At 43.9% G+C, this 19,189-nt stretch overlaps 1 protein-coding gene across 1 annotated transcript in view; it reads right to left on the reverse strand.

The window, feature by feature from the left end:
- The window catches only part of LOC311499746 (protein NLRC3-like), a 115,785-nt gene that overhangs the window by 62,752 nt on the left and 33,844 nt on the right, over positions 1–19,189 (reverse strand). Inside the window, exons 5-6 of the mRNA XM_084560867.1 lie at positions 3,677–3,850; positions 3,381–3,554 (exon numbers count right to left, since the gene is read on the reverse strand). Coding sequence (XP_084416993.1) covers positions 3,381–3,554; positions 3,677–3,850 — 348 coding nt within the window. The remainder of the gene's footprint in view (positions 1–3,380; positions 3,555–3,676; positions 3,851–19,189) is intronic.

A 19,189-nucleotide genomic window follows, 5' to 3' on the forward strand; every position in this document is an offset into this window, starting at 1 on the left:
TAACCGCAGTCCTCTGGCTCCTTCCCCGTATGCCCAGCTCACTCAGCAGAGCAATCACCGACTTTGCCACAAATCCACGGCAGCCCGCTTCTACCAGGCGGAGATAAACCTTCCATCCATTCTGCTCTGCATCTGCTGCTAACTCTGCATACTTAGCTCTTTTTCGCTCATTAGCCTCCTCAACTCTATCTTCCCACGGGACAGTCAGCTCTATGAAATAAACTACTTTCTCTGGCTCAGACCACAACAGCAGATCTGGCCGTAGTCGGGTGCTAACTATCTCAGCTGGAATAACCAGGTGTCCATTTAAATCCGCTCTCATCTGCCAGGCTCCTCCTACTCTTAGCTGTCCCGTGTTATGCCTGATGCCTGCTGGTCTAGCCTTTTCTCCCTCCCGTACAAACTTAATACATCTATTCTCTCTGTTAACGGCCATGGAATTTACATTCACCCGTTTTTCCTCTATTGCAGCTGCTAAACATTTCAGTACCTGGTTGTGACGCCAGGTATAACGTCCTTGGGAAAGACTAACCTTATAACCTGTCAGGTAGTTGGAGACGTATGTCTCAGTGAGGGACAGGAGGACACTGGACAAACTGCTCTCCATCATGGACAATCCATCACATCCACTACACCAGACAATAGAGGAACAGCGGAGCTCATTCTCCAACAGACTGATCCAGCTCCGCTCCCACACTGAACGCTACAGGACGTCATTCATACCATTCTCTGTCCAGCTGGACAACAACTCACCTTTCTGTAACAGATAACTCCATGTTATTAATGTTAATGGACACTATTGCACCTTACACCTTACCCTGTATATATAATATATATTCATCTAGCTCCATTTCTTGTACATTTGTCCATATGCTAATATGCTATTTGAACATTTTTGCTTATACTATTTTTATTTTATTTTACTAGATTTTATTTTACTTATTTTTATTTTATTTAATCTTCTTTTATCTGTGGTTCTTAAGAGTGTTTTTTTTACGTACAACTAAGCTGCTGTGACAAGGAAATTTCCCATATGGGGGATTAATAAACATGTCTTATCTTATCGTATCTTATCTTAAACAATTTCCCTTGTGGATGAATAAAGTTTATCTGAGTCTATCTAAGTCTAAGTCTAAGTCTACAAAGCTATACGATGTTCTATGTCTCCAATCCTAATGCCTACCAACCTGGTTTTCTTACCAATAGCCATAGCCAGTGGCTCAATAGCTAGGGTAAACAACAATGGAGACAAAAGACAGCCTTGTCTCGTAAACTTATTCCCAGGCCGTCTCCTGCTCTGTGACCAATCAGCTGACAGCAGGAATCCCTCTCATCTCATTGGTCGAGGTACTGTTGCTTGAGAAGAAGATACCAGAAGACAACAAAGCAACAACTTCTCCTCACACTTTCTGTTTTCACTTTTCTTATTGCACTATTACAAGAGGAATGTTCTGCTTTCTATTGTTTTATAGTCATTTATACAGTTTGAAGTTAAACAGGACAGGTTTATGTTCATTTTGTTGTATTAAAACTAAATTGTTGAATAATAATTTGTTTTCCATGTGTTCATATCACTCAAAAATATGAATCTAATTCAATTCAGGTTTGAGTCAAATAGTTAAAAAATCGTTTCAGACACAAATAAGGGCTAAAAAATTTCACCACACCAGGAAGGGTGAAGGCAGTCGGGTCGGTCGGCCCTGCCAATGAGGTGTCCCTTATTTATTTTTCAGGGAGTTGGTAACCCTAGTCAGAGGAGACGTTGGGAAAAACCATAATCCTTTGGTTATGGTAGAATATCTGGCCCTCACTCCTGGCAGCTTTCATGACCCACAGTTTATCAGCGTAGTTCAGAAACTTCATTACTACCACTCTCAGACACACAGGAGACCGGTCCTCGGTCTCTCTCACTCTGCCTATTCCATGCGCCCTTTCAATGGATATGGGCCCAGGACAGTTGTGTTCACCAAGCACTTCAGGGATCATTGTTTCAAGAAAAGCACACGTGTTAGCCCCCTCTTTCTCCTCAGGGAGGCCAACCATTCTAAGATTCCAACCACAAACTCAGTTTTCTAAATCATCCACTTTGTGCACCAGCTCTTCCATGGTGGTTTTCATTGTATCAAACTGTGCTTTCAGAGAGTCAATGTCGTCTTGATTGGTGCTAATTCTCTCCTGGGCTTCAGTCACGCGCCCTGACACTTCCTTCAGTTCACCTTGTATCCCCTGAATAGCGCCAAGTAGAGCATCAAATCTAGATACCAAATCTTCTTTCATTGTTTGAATGGCATTGAGAATCTGATTAGGGCAAGCTGTGTCCAAGTTGTCGTTACTAGATCCGGAGCTTGCTAGCTGCACCGGGCTAGAGGAGGCATCTGATCTTGTCGTCTTTGAAGGTTTAGGAGGCTTCGGCAACATTTTAGTTGTTAATGCGGTTTCAGACACCGAAGTGGCTGTTCACTAAAGCTGTACACAATTTCTTATGACTACCCGACTGTTATTCTCCAAACTTTACACGGGAGAGCTCTGTCACGCTTCCACCGAGCGCAGCGCCATAACCAGAAGTCCAGCACAAACTGACACTTTGATGTTTTATCATCATTAGTCAAACTTACACTTCCTCAGACCAGGTTTTAACCACTGCTCTCCACCATGGTCCATCCTGGAGGAAGAAACACAGTCAGAATGATTTTCTATCCAACATGAGTCCTAACTGCTGTTCAACATGAAGCAGAGTTCATCAGTTTATCAGTGAGACACAGAAACAGACTGAAACTCATCAGTATAGACTGTCTCTGATGTTTCACTGTCTGACATCAACAGTTTGACCAACATTCACACATCAACTACTAAACAGTTTTCAGACTGTTCACAGATCAGTCTAACCTCCACATTCAGTTGATTGTGTTCATTTACATATTCCAGATAGAGGCTCTAATGATGTAAAGTGCTTAGTCCATATCATAAAGACTGTATTTGAAAGTTAACCCTTAGATAAATCTTTGAGGTTACCAGAGCATAAAGGAACCAATAAAGGATTTCAGCAGCAGGTTATTTGTAACATGTCATTTTATCACTGTTTATAAATCTGCTCATTCTTTCTGCCTTAAATGTAGAATACTTAAGTTGAAAGTGTGTTTTAAAAGAAACAAAAGTTGAATCCAAAGTCTTGGACATATTCAAATTCTCTGAATAATCACAGTCACAGAAGATTATTCTCTCTACACTTTACACCAACAATCCATCCATCAACAGTTGTTGATATATTTCACTAAAACCTAAAACTGTAAACCAGCTGATAGAGGAGGGTTCATCCTCTGAGGTTTACTGTGACTCCAAAGAATTTAGATATTGGACAAGCTCCTGTTGTCTGTCCATACCTGAGAGTGTCCAGTCTCCAGAGTGGATCCTTCAGTCCAGCAGACAGCAGCTTCACTCCCTTGTCTCCTGGATGGTTGTAGCTCAGGTCCAGCTCTCTCAGATGGGAGGGGTTGGAGCTCAGAGCTGAGGCCAGAGAAGAACAGCCTTTCTCTGTGATCAGACAACCTGACAGACTGGAGACAGAAAAATATCAGAAACTCAAGAAGAAGAAGGAAAATCCTCCAGATGTTGAACTTCTGCACCAACAAGAACCTAAATCAGGATTTAACTGATCAACAACCAGCTGTATCCTGACCTGAGAGTTTCCAGTTTACAGTGAGGACTCTCCAGTCCAGCAGACAGCAGCTTCACTCCTGAATCCTGCAGGTTGTTGTTACTCAGGTCCAGCTCTCTCAGACTGGAGGACTGGGAGCTGAGAACTGAGGACAGAGCTTCACAGCTTCTCTCTGAGAGGTTACAACTGCTCAGCCTGAAGAAGAATCAACATCAAATGTTTTATTTGTCATTTACTAAATGAATCATGTTTCAAATAGTTCCTAAATCCACCTACAGAGCTTTGTTGGAGGCTTTGACCACTGGCAGCAGCCTCAGAAGAGCCTCCTCTGAAGCAGAGTATTTCTTCAGGTCAAACACGTCCAGATCTTCTTCTGATGACAGTAACATGAAGACCAGAGCTGACCACTGAGCAGGAGACAGTTTATCTGTGGAGAGTCTTCCTGATCTCAGGTACCACTGGATCTCATCCACTAGAGAACCATCATTCAGTTCATTCAGACAGTGGAACAGATTGATGCTTCTCTCTGCAGACAGATTCTCACCGAACTTCTCCTTGATGTACTGGACTGTTTTCTGATTGGTCTGTGAGCTACTTCCTGTCTGTGTCAGCAGGCCTCGTAGGAGAGTCTGATTGGTCTGCAGTGAAAGACCCAGGAGGAAGCGGAGGAACAAGTCCAGGTGTCCATTTGGACTCTGTAAGGCCTTGTCCACAGCACTCTGATGGAGACGTGTTAGTTCAGTAGTTTGTTGTTCTTCCATCAGGTTGACATCAGAGTTGATGAAGGTCAGATGGACATGAAGAGCAGCCAGAAACTCCTGAACGCTCAGATGGACGAAGCAGAACACCTTGTCCTGGTACAGTCCTCTCTCCTCTTTAAAGATCTGTGTGAACACTCCTGAGTACACTGAGGCTGCTCTGATATCGATGCCACACTCTGTCAGGTCTGATTCATAGAAGATCAGGTTTCCTTTCTGCAGCTGATCAAAAGCCAGTTTTCCCAGAGACTCAATCATCTTCCTGCTCTTTTTATCCCAGTGTGGATCTGTCTCAGCTCCTCCATCATACTTGACCTTCTTCACTTTGGTCTGAACCACCAGGAAGTGGATGTACATCTCAGTCAGGGTCTTGGGCAGCTCTCCTCCCTCTCTGGTTTCCAACACATCCTCCAGAACTGTAGCAGTGATCCAGCAGAAGACTGGGATGTGACACATGATGTGGAGGCTTCGTGATGTCTTGATGTGGGAGATGATCCTGCTGGCCTGCTCCTCATCTCTGAATCTCTTCCTGAAGTACTCCTCCTTCTGGGGGTCAGTGAACCCTCTGACCTCTGTCACCATGTCAACACACTCAGGAGGGATCTGATTGGCTGCTGCAGGTCGTGTGGTTATCCAGAGGCGAGCAGAGGGAAGCAGGTTCCCCCTGATGAGGTTTGTCAGCAGCACATCCACTGAGGTGGACTCTGTAACATCAGTCAGGATCTCAGTGTTGTGGAAGTCCAGAGGAAGTCGACACTCATCCAGACCGTCAAAGATGAACACAACCTGGAACTCTTCAAAGCTGCAGATTCCTGCTTCTTTGGTTTCAGTAAAGAAGTGATGAACAAGTTCCACCAAGCTGAACTTTCTCTCTTTCAACACATTCAGCTCTCTGAAAGTCAATGGAAATATGAAGAGGATGTCCTGGTTGGCTTTGTCTTCAGCCCAGTCCAGAGTGAACTTCTGTGTTAAGACTGTTTTCCCAATGCCAGCCACTCCCTTTGTCATCACTCTCCTGATTGGTCCATGTCTTCCAGGTGAGGCTTTAAAGAGGTCTTCTTGTCTGATGCTTGTTTCTGGTCTGTCTGGTTTCCTGGATGCTGTTTCAATCTGTCTGACCTCATGTTCATCATTGACCTCTGCAGTCCCTCCCTCTGTGATGTAGAGCTCTGTGTAGATCTCATTCAGAAGGGTTGAGTTTCCTGCTTTAGCAATCCCCTCAAACACACACTGGAACTTCTCCTTCAGAGTAGATTTAACTTTACGTCCACACTCTGCAGCAGGAGTTCCTGAATGAACAAGAAATGTAATGAATCAGTGAACTCATTCATTTTAATAACATTCACATGTGACTGTTTTCAGTCCAGAAGAATTCATAGATGTGATTCAGATGTTTTCCTCATATTAACATCAGAGTCTAGAAATATAAACTTCTCCCATGTTTCCTCCATTTCCTCTTTCCATCAAGTTAAAGCTGTTAAATCCTCTTACTGCTCTGCAGACAGTCAGCCAGCTCCTCCTGCTTCATTCTCCTCAGGAAGTTCACTGTGATCTTCACAAATAAATCTCTGCTGCTCCTCCTCTGCTCTTCATCCTCACCCTCCAACACCTCCTCATCCTCCCTCTGACTGTCTAAGCATTCTGGGTAATCTGGACTCAGAACCTTCTGGATCTTCTTCAGCTCGTTCTTCATAAAACTGATGATGTTCTCCTCCAGCAGCTGGAACAGAATAATAATCCAACTTAAATGATCAGAACACAATCATGTTGATCTGAAAGGCTGCTTGTTGACAGCATTCAACATGAAGACTTCTCCAACCAGAATGCTAGTTTGTGGTTGTTGAGGTTAGCAGTAGTAGCTGTGATTGAACATTTACTCACCATGAATATGGAGTCCAGGTCTTTGTGATGATGATGACTGGAAACCACTGAGATCTGCTGCTGAAGTCTGTGGAGAAACATCTTTGATTCAAACTAACTTCTTTAACAAACACACTTTGGTGATGATCATCATTTTATTGATGCCACAAACACAAGATGAGAACAACAGACACTGCTCTGATTACTGAATGTGGTGTTTTAACAGAGGAAACTAAATGACAGATAAACTCTGGACTAAAACATGACAGTCTAATGAACAGAACTGAATAATGATTAATAGATCTATGTTCATTCTGACCCTGGATCAGCAGACTGCTGTTCATCTTTGAAGTGAATATGTTTATCCATAGACCGATCACTCTTCATGGACACAGATGTGATTCCAGAACGATCTGGTCTTTGCTGATGGATCCTGTTAAAATATAAAGCAGATTAATACACATTCTGAAATAATCCTTTGTGGATTTTGTAATTGGAATCTTCAAACCTTAAATACAAAGTCCTATCTTTGTCAGATAAATGTATTTGTTCTTTTCTTACCCTGGATCAGCTGACTTCTGTCCATGTTTGAAGTCAACAGGTTGACTCTTAGACTGGTCTCTCTCCATGGACACAGCTGGATACAGGAGAGTCTTATTTCTGCTGTTAGATCTTCCAACAAACACAAGACATAACATTTTAACAGTGACATGTTCCTTCTAATCAGTTCAGAGTGAAACAGCAATCACATGAAGATACTTTTCTGGGTTTGGTTTTAATTTTATTGCTAATTCTCTATGTATCAGGACATATAGAAGAACTGAAAATCCATTTCTCTTTCATCTTAAAAGACGCAGTATAGATATAAAATAAACACTCACCTGAGACAAATCAAACTTAATTTCAGACATTTCCAGATTTCTCTGGAAGGATTCTCACCTGTTGAACTCACTTCAGGTCGACTTTCAGACACTTTCCACCTTCATGTGTTGAGAAGAAGCTGCTCATTCTCTCTCATCAGTCCTGGATTTGATCTGAGGACGTCGTCACTTCCTCATAACTTCAGAGTCTGTAAACACATCAGAGTGTCTAACAATCACATGATGAATTTAAATGGTCACAAAGCACTGAATGTTAAAACAAGAAGGTCAGACTGAGAGTATTCAAGCAAAGAGTCATTCTGTGGACGATGATGAAAAAACAAAAATCAATACAAACTTAAAATCATAATAATTAGGGATGTCCGATAATACTGGCCCTCCGATAGCGTCCAGACGGTCCCTACTCCAGATTTGCATCTCAATATACAAGCTTGCTGATTTTGGATGATCTTTTCTGTCACATCTTAAACTGTGAATGGAGTCAAGTTTGCTCCAGCGTCAACAGTCCCTCCCCCCGCCCCGCACGCTGGCTGCGTCATTCGCCGAAGATTCCCGAGTGAGTCACAGAACTCGGGCAGTTCCGCTCTCGCCCGACACGCTCACGGCTGAGCTCAACTGAACTGAGAGCAGGGCTGTTTGGTTTCATTTTCATTTTACTATAGTAACATTGTTTTAGGACGGTAAAAAGCAGTACAGGGGACCACAACGGCCTTTTAAAAAGGTGGAGAGGGACATGTCCCCTGCCCCTCCAAAAAAACAGAATAATAATTATGTCCGTGAACAGATGAATGAATCATTTCACCAGAATTCACTTCCTGGTTCCATAACGCCAGCCTTATCAACACATCTGTTAATCTGAATTGAGCTGCCAGAGCAGCGTTAGAGAGGAAACCAGTCTGATCTCATTTGATTCAAGTCATTTACAAACACCACATGTTGGAAGTTTGTCCGCATCGTTTTTAAATGACATTAAATGTTTAAAGCAGGTTAACTTGATCAACTTGAAATGGTTTCTAACCTGAGGCCACGTTTCCTCCGTGTTTCGGTTAAAGATGAAGAAAGATGATGATGATCCAGTTAATCATTTACAGATGTTGGACTCTCACCTGCTGAACTCACCTCAGGTTGATTTACTGACTCTTTCTACCTTCGTGTGTGGAGGAAAGAAGCTGCTTCTCTTCCGTTCACACGTAGTTTTAATGGGCGGGGCCTTAAACTCAAATCGAGTTTAATCTGATGAGGTTTTGGACACACCTCATCTCCTCTCCTGTACAGAGTCCAGTACAGTGTTGAAGGTTGTAACTCCAGCTGGAGAGAGTTTACTGAAATAATTACATTTTACTTTATATTTATACTTAAAATTAAGAAGATTCACGTTTTCCTTTTTCCTCTTTTTTTCTCTTTTGCCCGAAAATCAGTCAAAAAAGTTCAATACAAAGAATAAATGTAAACAGCTGTAAAATTAAAAAGCTACTCTAACATGAAATACATCTTTTATTATTTTCATTTTATTTTATTTTATTCCATGAGAAAAAAACAAATGTTTCTGTGTCTTCATGCTGTGATGCAGGTTTTCCAGCAGGTGGCGCTGTTGTAGAGGAATCAGATCATTCAGCAGAGAGCTTCAGAAATCCCTCCATCAACATTTAGTCATTCTGTTTTAAAGGTTGAACTGGCTTCATTCAATTGAAGGATTCAGGAGATTATTTCTAAACAGTCTGTTGAACCGACCGCAGCTGAACATTCACTTTGTTTCCAGATGTGTTTGAACATCAGGACGGGATGAGTTCAGATCCAGAGCGCTTAATGAAACACTGGAAACATCACGTGTTGTTTTCAGGACTGATAGAAGATGCCACAGCGTAATGTTTTTAATCCTGTGTCATCAGTCCTGGTTCATCTCAACACAGCTTTAATTGAAGATGTTTTACTGCTTCATACTTTGAACGTTTCAGCGTGAGGAACTTTGGACAGCAGCCGTTTGTGTGTTCATCAAAAACAAAACCAGCATGAGTGAAATGAAGCACTGTTGATGGTGCTCAGCTTTTACTGAGCGACTCTGAGCTAAACACAATCCTGTTTAGCTCTGCTGCTGAGTTTCCTCCACAACTAAAGGACCACAGACAACTGTGGACACTACCGGTCAAAAGTTTTAGAAGACCCCAATATTACATTTTTTTTATTGGATTTGATGCAGTTTCATGCCTCATTTGACTCTGAAATGAATGCATAGAACAAAGTCACAACTCTGGATCCTGCAGCACTTCCCCAGACCATCAAGCTTAATATTCCGTGTTTAACAATAGATGTCACACACTGAGGAACCATCCTTTCACCTACTCTACAGTGTACAAAACTCTTGCATGATGAACTGAAGATCTCCAATTTTGATTCATCAGTTCATAACACCTTCTTCCAGTCTTCAGTAGTCCATTCCCGTTGTTTCATGGTCCAGTCCAGCCTCTTTTTCTTGTTCTTACATCTAAGCAAAGTCTTTCCAGCTACAACTCAACCTGCCAGGCCTGCAACTCAAAGTCTTCTCTTCACATCTGAAACTGAGACTTGATTACTACACCCACTGTGAGGCTGGGCTTGAAGCTGTTGTCCTGTGAGCTGCCTATCAAACCTGTCCTCTGAGTTTGTCGTGGCTTTGGTTCTGAGAGACTTCTTCCTGTCAGAGTTTCCCCCAGTTTCTGAGGGCCTTTTGATATTGAAGGAAACTGTACTCACTGACACCTTGACTTTTTTAAGCAACACACTACTTAGTACAGTACAGTACAGTTCAAATAATGCTCATGAGGGTATGGTACCTCAGTGTGTTCCAACACTACTTGTATGCAGATGGAGGAGGCTGGAAGTGTTCAAGATTGGTTGAGACACATCTATTAACTAATAGCACCAACTTGTAAGGTTTGATCAAAACAGCTTTTAGTTGTAAACCCATTTCTTGTTCCCTAAAACAAGGCTTTTCTGTATAATTCTGAAATGTGCATTATTTTTTCGCGTTTTTAACCTCTGGCAGTTCACCACTTACCTTTGTACCATTTTAAGCTATTGGACGTTAACTGCTTGAAGTTCAATAAAAACTGGAAAAAAATGGGATGATCTAAAACTTTTGACTGGTAGTGTATTTGTATCTATGAAATGATTCATTAGCATTTCATTCTGTGAAGTCATTTCCACCACTTCAAACTTTTACTTTTTAACGTTGGTTGGTTTTTGGTTGACTACTTGGTTTCCTAGGGTTACGTATGGTGACTGTAAATATTTCTTGTACCCTTAACATATTAACTCTTATACTGTTTTTTTTTCTCTTAACTTAATTACTCCTTGGGATCACCTCACTGCTTCTCTTCTGCTATCATCTCTTAAAATTAGGTGTAGTAAAGCAATAAGGTATGAATAAAAGATTAAAGTAAACTTCTGAGTAACCAGTGTTCCTAGGCCAGCAGACAGCCCACGTTCAGCTGGTAGTCAGATTCCTGGAGCTGATCTGGTTGACATAAATCTCAGGCTTTGGGAACATGTATGAGACTTTGACTGAAGGTCAGAGGTATGTACACCTGTGCTTCACATCCCTCCACCAACACAGCATGCTGTATTAATAATGAAACATTCACTGCTTCCTGCATTGAGACTGAACATCAACCAGACACTGAGGTGCAATAAATGCTCATAAATGCTTATAATAAAGTGGAAAATAAGCGAGTCACAGCCGGTTAGCATAGAAACAGTCTTTATTGTTACATTTCAAAGTACATGGTGACACAGAGGAGAGGCGTTACAGGGTTCATTCTACTCTGCTTTTATTCTGAAGGTCCAAACTGCAGTCAGTTTATTAATCTGGTTGAAACTCCACTTGTTTCTGTTACATGTATATACGAGGTGTCATCCATGCTAACTGTTTCCACTCACTTTCTGTCTCTGTGCTAAGCTAGGCTAACTGCAACACAGACAGGAGACCGTGATGTGTAAAGATGTGACCGTGACAGAAATCTAAATGTTGTACTGTCCCTTTAATACTCTTCCTGTCACCTGGTGGTCAGATCTCTTAATGCAGGTTTACAGTGGGCATGAAGGAGACTGTAAAATCTGCACATGGAGTTAAAGTGGTCTTTTTCAGGGTCAAAGGTCAGATCACCAACCCAGACTGAGTTTAATGATGATGATGATGACGGCACTTACACAGACTTAGTTTAAATGTAGAAGAGGATTATAGACTTGTTACGGTCTCTAAGGCTCGACAGACACATAACATATTAAGGGACGCCAGACAAAAATCGGAGGGTGTACAAAAATGTGTGTTTTATTTAAATTCAAACCCAAGAGCAGGGGATAAACAAACTCAAAGAACCAAAAAGGACTGTAGGTGCCGGCCAAAAAGAACAAAAGAGGGATTCGGACACGAGGCCAGCCCACATAGGGCCGTAGGACCCCGACCTCATCCCAACTAACTTAAAGTGCTTAAAGTAAACCTAACAACATGAACAAAAACCGAAAACAAGACTACCGGTCACCTACAATCCAAACTAAAATAATAAAGAAAATAAACCACCTGCTAACAGGGACAAAGAAACATGAATAATACCAGCACCCGGCGCTGCGATGGTGAGTGGTGCCAGAATGAGTGAGCCCGAGCGAGCCCAGAGAGAGAGAGCGAGCCACCTCCCTCGCCTCCTTATATAGTCTCCTCCCCTACCTGGGCACAAATTATTTTCAAGTGCTCAGCAGGCCAGGGGAGGAGTCACCAGGAGGAGACGGGAGAGCAGCCGCACGTAACATCCCCACCCTTAAGATGTTGATTATGTGCATCTAGAGAAAACGGGGAGAGAGAAAAAAAATAAATAAATCACATAATCAACATTACAACTCATAGTTTAACATCGCGACAACGCATCCGCGATTACGTTCTCGGTACCGCGAATATGACGTATCAGGATGTTAAATGATTGAATCACGAGGGCCCAGCGCATGATTCTTTGGTTGGTGTTTCTCATTTGATTAAGAAACACCAGTGGATTGTGATCAGTGAAGACAACAACGGGATGAACAGCAGAGCCGACATAAACCTCGAAGTGTTTTAGAGCCAAAACAAGCGCGAGTGCCTCTTTTTCGATTGTGGAATAAACTCGCTGATGACGGTTGAATTTTTTTGAAAAATAGGATACCGGGTGCTCGATTCCATCAGCACCATCCTGAAGAAGGACAGCACCCGCACCTGAATCACTGGCGTCTACAGCAAGTTTGAAGGTGTAGTAACTTGATCGGAAAAAGGACCACGCACGCTGTATAGATCAAATATGACTTTTATATAATAACGACGAGCAGACACATACTGAGAGGAAAACACAGTCTCTGGAGGCACATAGGTACTGACAGGCGTGTCAGGCAAAGGCAGCCGGCTTAGGGCATCAGCGTTGGCATTATCTTTACCTGCTCTGTACACTATCGAATACTGGTAGGCTGACAGTGTGAGCGCCCCAGCGCTGTATCCTGGCTGAAGCTAGCGGCGGGATGCACTTGGTCTCGCTGAACAGACTCATCAGTGGTTTATGGTCTGTGTGGATTTTGAAAGCACGGCCATAGAGATACTGATGAAAACGTTTGACAGCAAAGATGATGGCTAGACCTTCTTTGTCTAGTTGTGAATATCCCTTCTCCGCTGCTGTCAAGGTACATGAAGCAAAACCAACCGGTTTCTCTGATCCGTCCTCCATCACATGTGACAAGACTGCCCCGACCCTGTAGGGTGAGGCACCACATGAAAGGATTATCTCTTTATCCGGGTCATAGTGAACTAGGAATGTCGTCGAGTGGAGGAGCTCTTTCACTTCCTTAAAAGCCTCCTCCTGCTCTGCACACCACTGCCACTTGGTGTCATTGTGAAGAAGCTTGTACAGTGGGGCTAAGACTCTTGAAAGGTCGGGCAGAAATTTCCCATAATAATTTACTAAGCCCAAAAATGATCTGAGTTCAGCAACACACTTAGGGCTTGGGGCCTCTTTAATGGCTCTCACCTTATCCTCCACTGGGTGGAGCCCCTCAGCTGTGATCCTGTGCCCCAGGTAGGTCACACTTGGTGTCAGGAACACACATTTGCTGTGCTTTAACCGCAGCCCTGCTTCTAAGAGCCTCTTCAACACCTGCTCCAGGTTAGCCAGATGCTCTGCCTCTGTGGTCCTTGTGATCAAAATATCATCCAGGTACACTGCTACATGAGGAATCCCCTGCAGCAGAGTGTCCATTGTTCTTTGGAAAATGGCAGGACTGGACGCCACTCCAAACACCAGGCGATTGTATTTAAACAGTCCCTTGTGCGTGTTGATGGTGACATACTCTTTTGACTCCTCGTCAAGCAGCAGCTGCTGATAAGCCTGACTCATGTCCAACTTTGTGAAAAGCTTGCCCCCTGATAGGGTTGCGAACAAGTCCTCTATGCGTGGCAACGGGTACTCCTCCAGCTTAGAGACTTGATTGACAGTGAGTTTGTAGTCCCCGCATATCCGTGCAGTTTTGTCCTCTTTCAAAACCGGAACAATGGGTGCTGCCCACCTTGAGAACTGAACAGGCTCTATTATGCCCAGCTTCTGCAACCGTTCCAGCTCGTCTTCAACTTTGCCTTTCATGGCATAGGGGACTGACCTGGGCTTGAAAAATCTCGGTGCAGCCTCAGGGTTCACATGGAGCTTTACTGTAACCCCCTTAAGTGTTCCCAGCTCGTCCCTGAACACTTCCTTGTACCGCTGCAACAAGTCCTCTGTTGTACTTGCATATTTTATCTCATGCCAGTTCAGACGGATTTTGCGAAGCCAGTCACGGCCCAACAGACTGGGGCCGCTGCCCTTAGCAACCACCAGCCTGGCGTTTGCCTTCTGACCCTCTGCTGAAATGTCCACATACAGCACCCCCAAATGAGGAATGGGCTGGCCTGTATATGTCCTGAGTTTGAGCTTTGATGGACTGAGGGGAGGCAGGTCAGACCCCCAGGTCTGTCTGTAGGTGTCCTCACTGATGACGGATGCAGTAGCCCCTGAATCAATTTCAAATTTAATGTCCTTCCCTCTGACAGTGATGGCAGCATAATAGGGCTCGGCTGGTTCCTCATCTGTTTCCACCCCAAACATGTTATAGGAGCATTCAGCCTCTTCGTCAAGGTGGTGTGTGGTTGCCTGAGACTGATCAGTTTTTCCCAGCCCCGGCTTCCCCCTCCCTTTTGACCCTCTACACTTTTTGGCCAAATGCCCTTTTTTGTTACATGCATGGCACACAGCATCTTTAAATTTACAGTCATTAGCATAGTGTGCCCCACCACACCGGAAACAGTCCACTCGCTTTGCTGGCTTACCAGTGTCTTTCTTGACTTGGTGCACTGCTGCTATCTGGTCGAAACTTGGCGCAGCCAACACTGGAGCATTTGTCAACACTGCTTTGATTCCTTCGAATGCCTGTTGACAACTATTCGACCAACGGAACCGGACCTTGGGACTGAGCAGGTCAGTGAGCGGAGCCGCCACAGCAGAGAAGTTTCTACAGAAACTCCTGTAGTACCCCGCCATCCCGAAAAAGCAGCGCAGCTCACGCCGAGTAGATGGAGCAGGGAATGACAAGATGGCTTCGATTTTTCCAAGCACAGGCTTGACTTGCCCCCGACCCACGACTTTACCCAAATAGGTCACCGTGGCTTGGCCAAACTCACACTTCGCCAGATTCAATGTGAGATTTGCCTCTCTCAGCCGTGTGAAAACTTCCTTAAGTTGATCAATGTGATCGTCCCACGACCCTGAATGTACCACAATGTCATCCAGGTACGCCTCACAACCAGATAACCCTGCTAGCATCGTATTAACCAGGCGTTGGAAAGTCGCAGGAGCATTTCGCACACCGAACGGCATAACCGTATATTGCAGGAAAGCATCAGGTGTCACAAACGCTGAAATCTCCTTAGCACGGTGTGAAAGCGGTACTTGCCAGTATCCCTTTAACAGATCTAGTTTTGAGACATAGGTCGCATTGCCAACATGATCAACACAGTCATCAACACGGGGCAAAGGAAAACAATCCGGCTTAGTGACGCCATTAACTTTATGGAAATCCGTACAAAAATGATCCGACCCATCAGACTTCACTGAAAGGAGACATGGTGAGCTCCATGCGCTAGAGCTTGGTTCCGCAATCCCGTTTTCTAACAGGTAGTCAACTTGATGTTGTAAACGAGCACGTTTGTCGGGATTCACTCTGTACGCGTGTTGTTTAATAGGAGGCGAAGTTCCCACATCGATATCATGTTCAAGGACATGAGTTTTAGTCGGCACATCAGAAAACAACGCTAAGTTTGACATAATTAAACTGATCACATCTTCGCGCTGAGCCCCATTTAAATAGTTAAGACAGTGATCAAGATCCGATAGCATTTCAGAATTTTTAAGGCGGCCTTGCACGACAGCAAGAGACGGAGAGACGACATCATCGGGCGCATCTTCCAGCGCGTCTGGCATGTCAGCACTGGACAGTTCCGTTGTTACCTGAACCCCTGCAGCGGTTTCAGCACCGGACAGTTCCGTTGTTACCTGAACCCCTGCAGCGGTTTCAGCACCGGACAGCGCCAAAACGGTCTTACTTTCGCCACCTAAATGACACAGGGAATCAGTGTTTCTGTCAACATAAGGCTTTAACATGTTCACATGACACAGCCTGCTCCGCCGCCTACGTCCTGGCGTGGCCACAATGTAATCCCGATCACTGACTTTTCCTTTTATTTCGTACGGACCAGTGAACCGTGCTTGCAAAGCTGATCCGAGAATAGGCAGTAAAACTAGAACCTTATCCCCTGGCGTGAAGCTGCGATTCTTGGCGTCTTTGTCGAACCACTTTTTCATTTTTACTTGTGTCGCCTTCAGATTTTGTTTCGCCAGTTGGCAAGCACGGTGAAGTTTAAAACGGAAATTACTCACGTAGTCACAGAGGTTTTGTTCTTTACATTCATTCAGCCACTTATCTTGAAGCAGAGACAGTGGACCTCGCACGGTATGCGCAAACACCAGCTCGGCTGGACTGAAACCCAGGGATTCCTGAACCACCTCACGGGCTGCAAAAAGGAGATGGACACCCTCGTCCCAGTCATTATTAGTTTCGAAGCAGTATGCACGGAGCATCGATTTCAATGTGGCATGGAAACGTTCCAACGCCCCCTGACTCTCAGGATGGTATGGGCTGGAGTAGCAGTGGGAAACGTTAAGTTGTTTCATTACCTGTGCAAAAATCCGCGACATAAAATTTGTGCCTTGATCGGTTTGTATTATCTTAGGTAGGCCGAAGACGGAAAAAAACTTCACCAAGGCTTTCACAACCGTAGCTGCAGTGATTTTGCGTAAAGGAATAGCCTCGGGAAAACGAGTTGCTGCACACATGATGGTCAGGAGGAACTTGTTACCGGCTTTTGTGCGAGGTAAGGGACCAACACAGTCAACGATAACACGTTCGAACGGTTCGCCCACTACTGGGATTGGATACAGCGGGTACTGCGAAATTGTCTCGTTTGGTTTGCCACAGACCTGACAAACATGACACGATCTACAGTGCTGTCTAACGTCCCGTTTTAATCCTGGCCAAAAGAAACAACGCAAAACACGATCGTAGGTTTTATTCACCCCGAGATGACCTGAAAACGGGTCATCCTGTGCAAGCTTCAGAATTTCGTCTCGAAAAGACGTAGGAACAACAATTTGGGTCACGACGTTCCAGTCATCAACTGTGGAGGCGTGTGGCGGCGCCCATCTACGCACAAGCACACCATCCTTCACAACGTAACCCCTGGAAACGTTGTCCACGTCATTCTCTGTCACAACCGCATCGAAAAGTGCTGCAAGAGACAAGTCACGTTTCTGTTCTTTAATAAGGTCCTCTCGTGACATGCAATTTTTGAAGTCCCAATTTTCATCGTGAGAACTAGCAATTGGCGTTGCAGGAACAACAGGCGGAGTGGGTGGAGGGGGAGCAGAAACAACTAACGTGGCTGAACTATTATCATCAGAAATAAAGCTATCAGCTAAATCCACCCCATCATCATCAGGTGCCTGTTTTTCCTCACTGGCTGCCATTGCGCGAGTGACAGCGCACACTGAAAATACCTGAGGAAACTTTCGTTCCAGTTCATCCGGACGTTCAAGTATGGGAACTGTTATAACCTCGGGATTTAAAAGGATTTTACCTCCCGCCAAGTCATTACCAAGGATAAACGAAATCCTCTCCACAGGAAGTTCTGACCTCACCCCAACAACCACACGTCCCTTCACAAGGTCCGACTCGAGGCACACAGTATGGAGCGGAACTCCTATGAACTTCATCCCAAATCCTCGGACTAACGCACTAGCCTCTACTGAGGATTTGTCCGTCAAAGGCAGCACCCCCTCTAACAAAATGGACTGTGTCGCTGCACTGTCTCGCAGGATGGTAACGGGAACTTTCGGACCCTGTTCAGAGAGGGAAACAAAACCTTTCATCAAGAACGGAGCATACATTTCAAGAATTTGTTCAGCTTCAGGAGTGAGTGTAGGGGACTGTATGAGGCAAGAATGAGCTTGTTAATATTCACATTTCTCCTTATCTCTTTGTGTTCTTTAAATAGACATTTACTGTAACTTTTGAATTTGAAGTTTACATATTTGTCCAATAGTCATTTAGTAGTTGGTTTATTACTGGGGTACTGTAGCTTTAAGAGGCAGCAGCCTCGCACTTTGGTTCAAGTGGTGTCGTTTACCTGCGTGGTAGAACCCCAGACTAGCAGTGGAGACACACGGTTTTTTACCGTGTCCTGTTCTGTATTTTTGTTTAAGAGAAAGCTAATTTTGTGGATAATTCAGTGACACTTGTGGAATAAAAGTTTTTATTTTTTGTTACATCGCCTGGAAGTCGAGTGGATTATTAAGAACAACAGCACCAGGATACGTGTAAGCCAGAAGCACCTGCTAGTCAACATTCGCGGATACAGGGACTGTACATTCGGTAAGCCTTCTGTTTTTACTAAGTTTACCGTTTTGGGTACCTTGGTTTTCTTGTTCAAAGCAAAACATTGTTGTATGGTGTGACCAGGCTTTTTGCAGTAAAAACAAACTTTCCCTTTAAAGTTTGCGTGTTCCTTGTTTTTGTCCTCACCCTGAAACTGTGTCTTCGATTGAAACATTAAAGGTTTTGGCGCAGGAGCGCTACGCTCACTTTCCCGATGCGTCAGAATATATTCTTCTGCAAGAACAGCTGCATCAGCCAAAGTTTTAACTTTTTGTTCGTTAATATATGTGCAAATTCTTTCAGACAGACAGTTTTTAAATTCTTCTAAGAGAATTAAATCCCTTAAATCCGCAAAATTATGCACATTTGTGGATTGGCACCAACGATCAAAAAGGGCTTCCTTGTCTCGACCAAATTCACAGAAAGTCTGGCTGTCGGTCTTCCTAAGTCTACGAAATTTTTGCCGATAAGCCTCAGGCACGAGTTCGTAGGCACGCAGCACAGATGACTTTACTTGGTCATAATCAAGACAATCTTCCGGTGTCATGGATGCATAAGCGTCTTGAGCTTTCCCAGTTAACACCGACTGCAAAAGTAAAGGCCATACATCTCTGGGCCATTTCAGAGTATTCGCTACACGTTCAAACATTACAAAGTAGCAGTCAGCATCCTTCTCATTAAACGGCGGAACTAGCCGAATCCATTTATTCAAATCAAAGCCTCCGTCACCGGAGCGCAAAGCAAATGCAGAAAAGGCATGTTTAGTTTCAAACTCTCAACTTTAATTCTTTTTCAACCTCCATTTTCCGACAGTCCAATTCAAAAAGCATTTGTTTTTCTTTTAATTTCTTTTCATTTTTTAGTTCTATTTCTTTCAGTTCTAAACGGCGCATTTCCACTTCTAATTCCTTTAAACGGAGCAGATCGTCCGAGTTCTGCACCACACTGGAACTAGTAGTGGTTTCGCGATGCAAAATTCCCTTTTCATTTAAAGCCAGTAGTATCTGAGATTTAATTATCTGTTTCTTTGC

The sequence above is a fragment of the Chelon labrosus genome (genome assembly GCF_963514085.1).
Source record: "Chelon labrosus genome assembly, chromosome: 14".
Classification (NCBI taxonomy): Eukaryota; Metazoa; Chordata; class Actinopteri; order Mugiliformes; family Mugilidae; genus Chelon; species Chelon labrosus.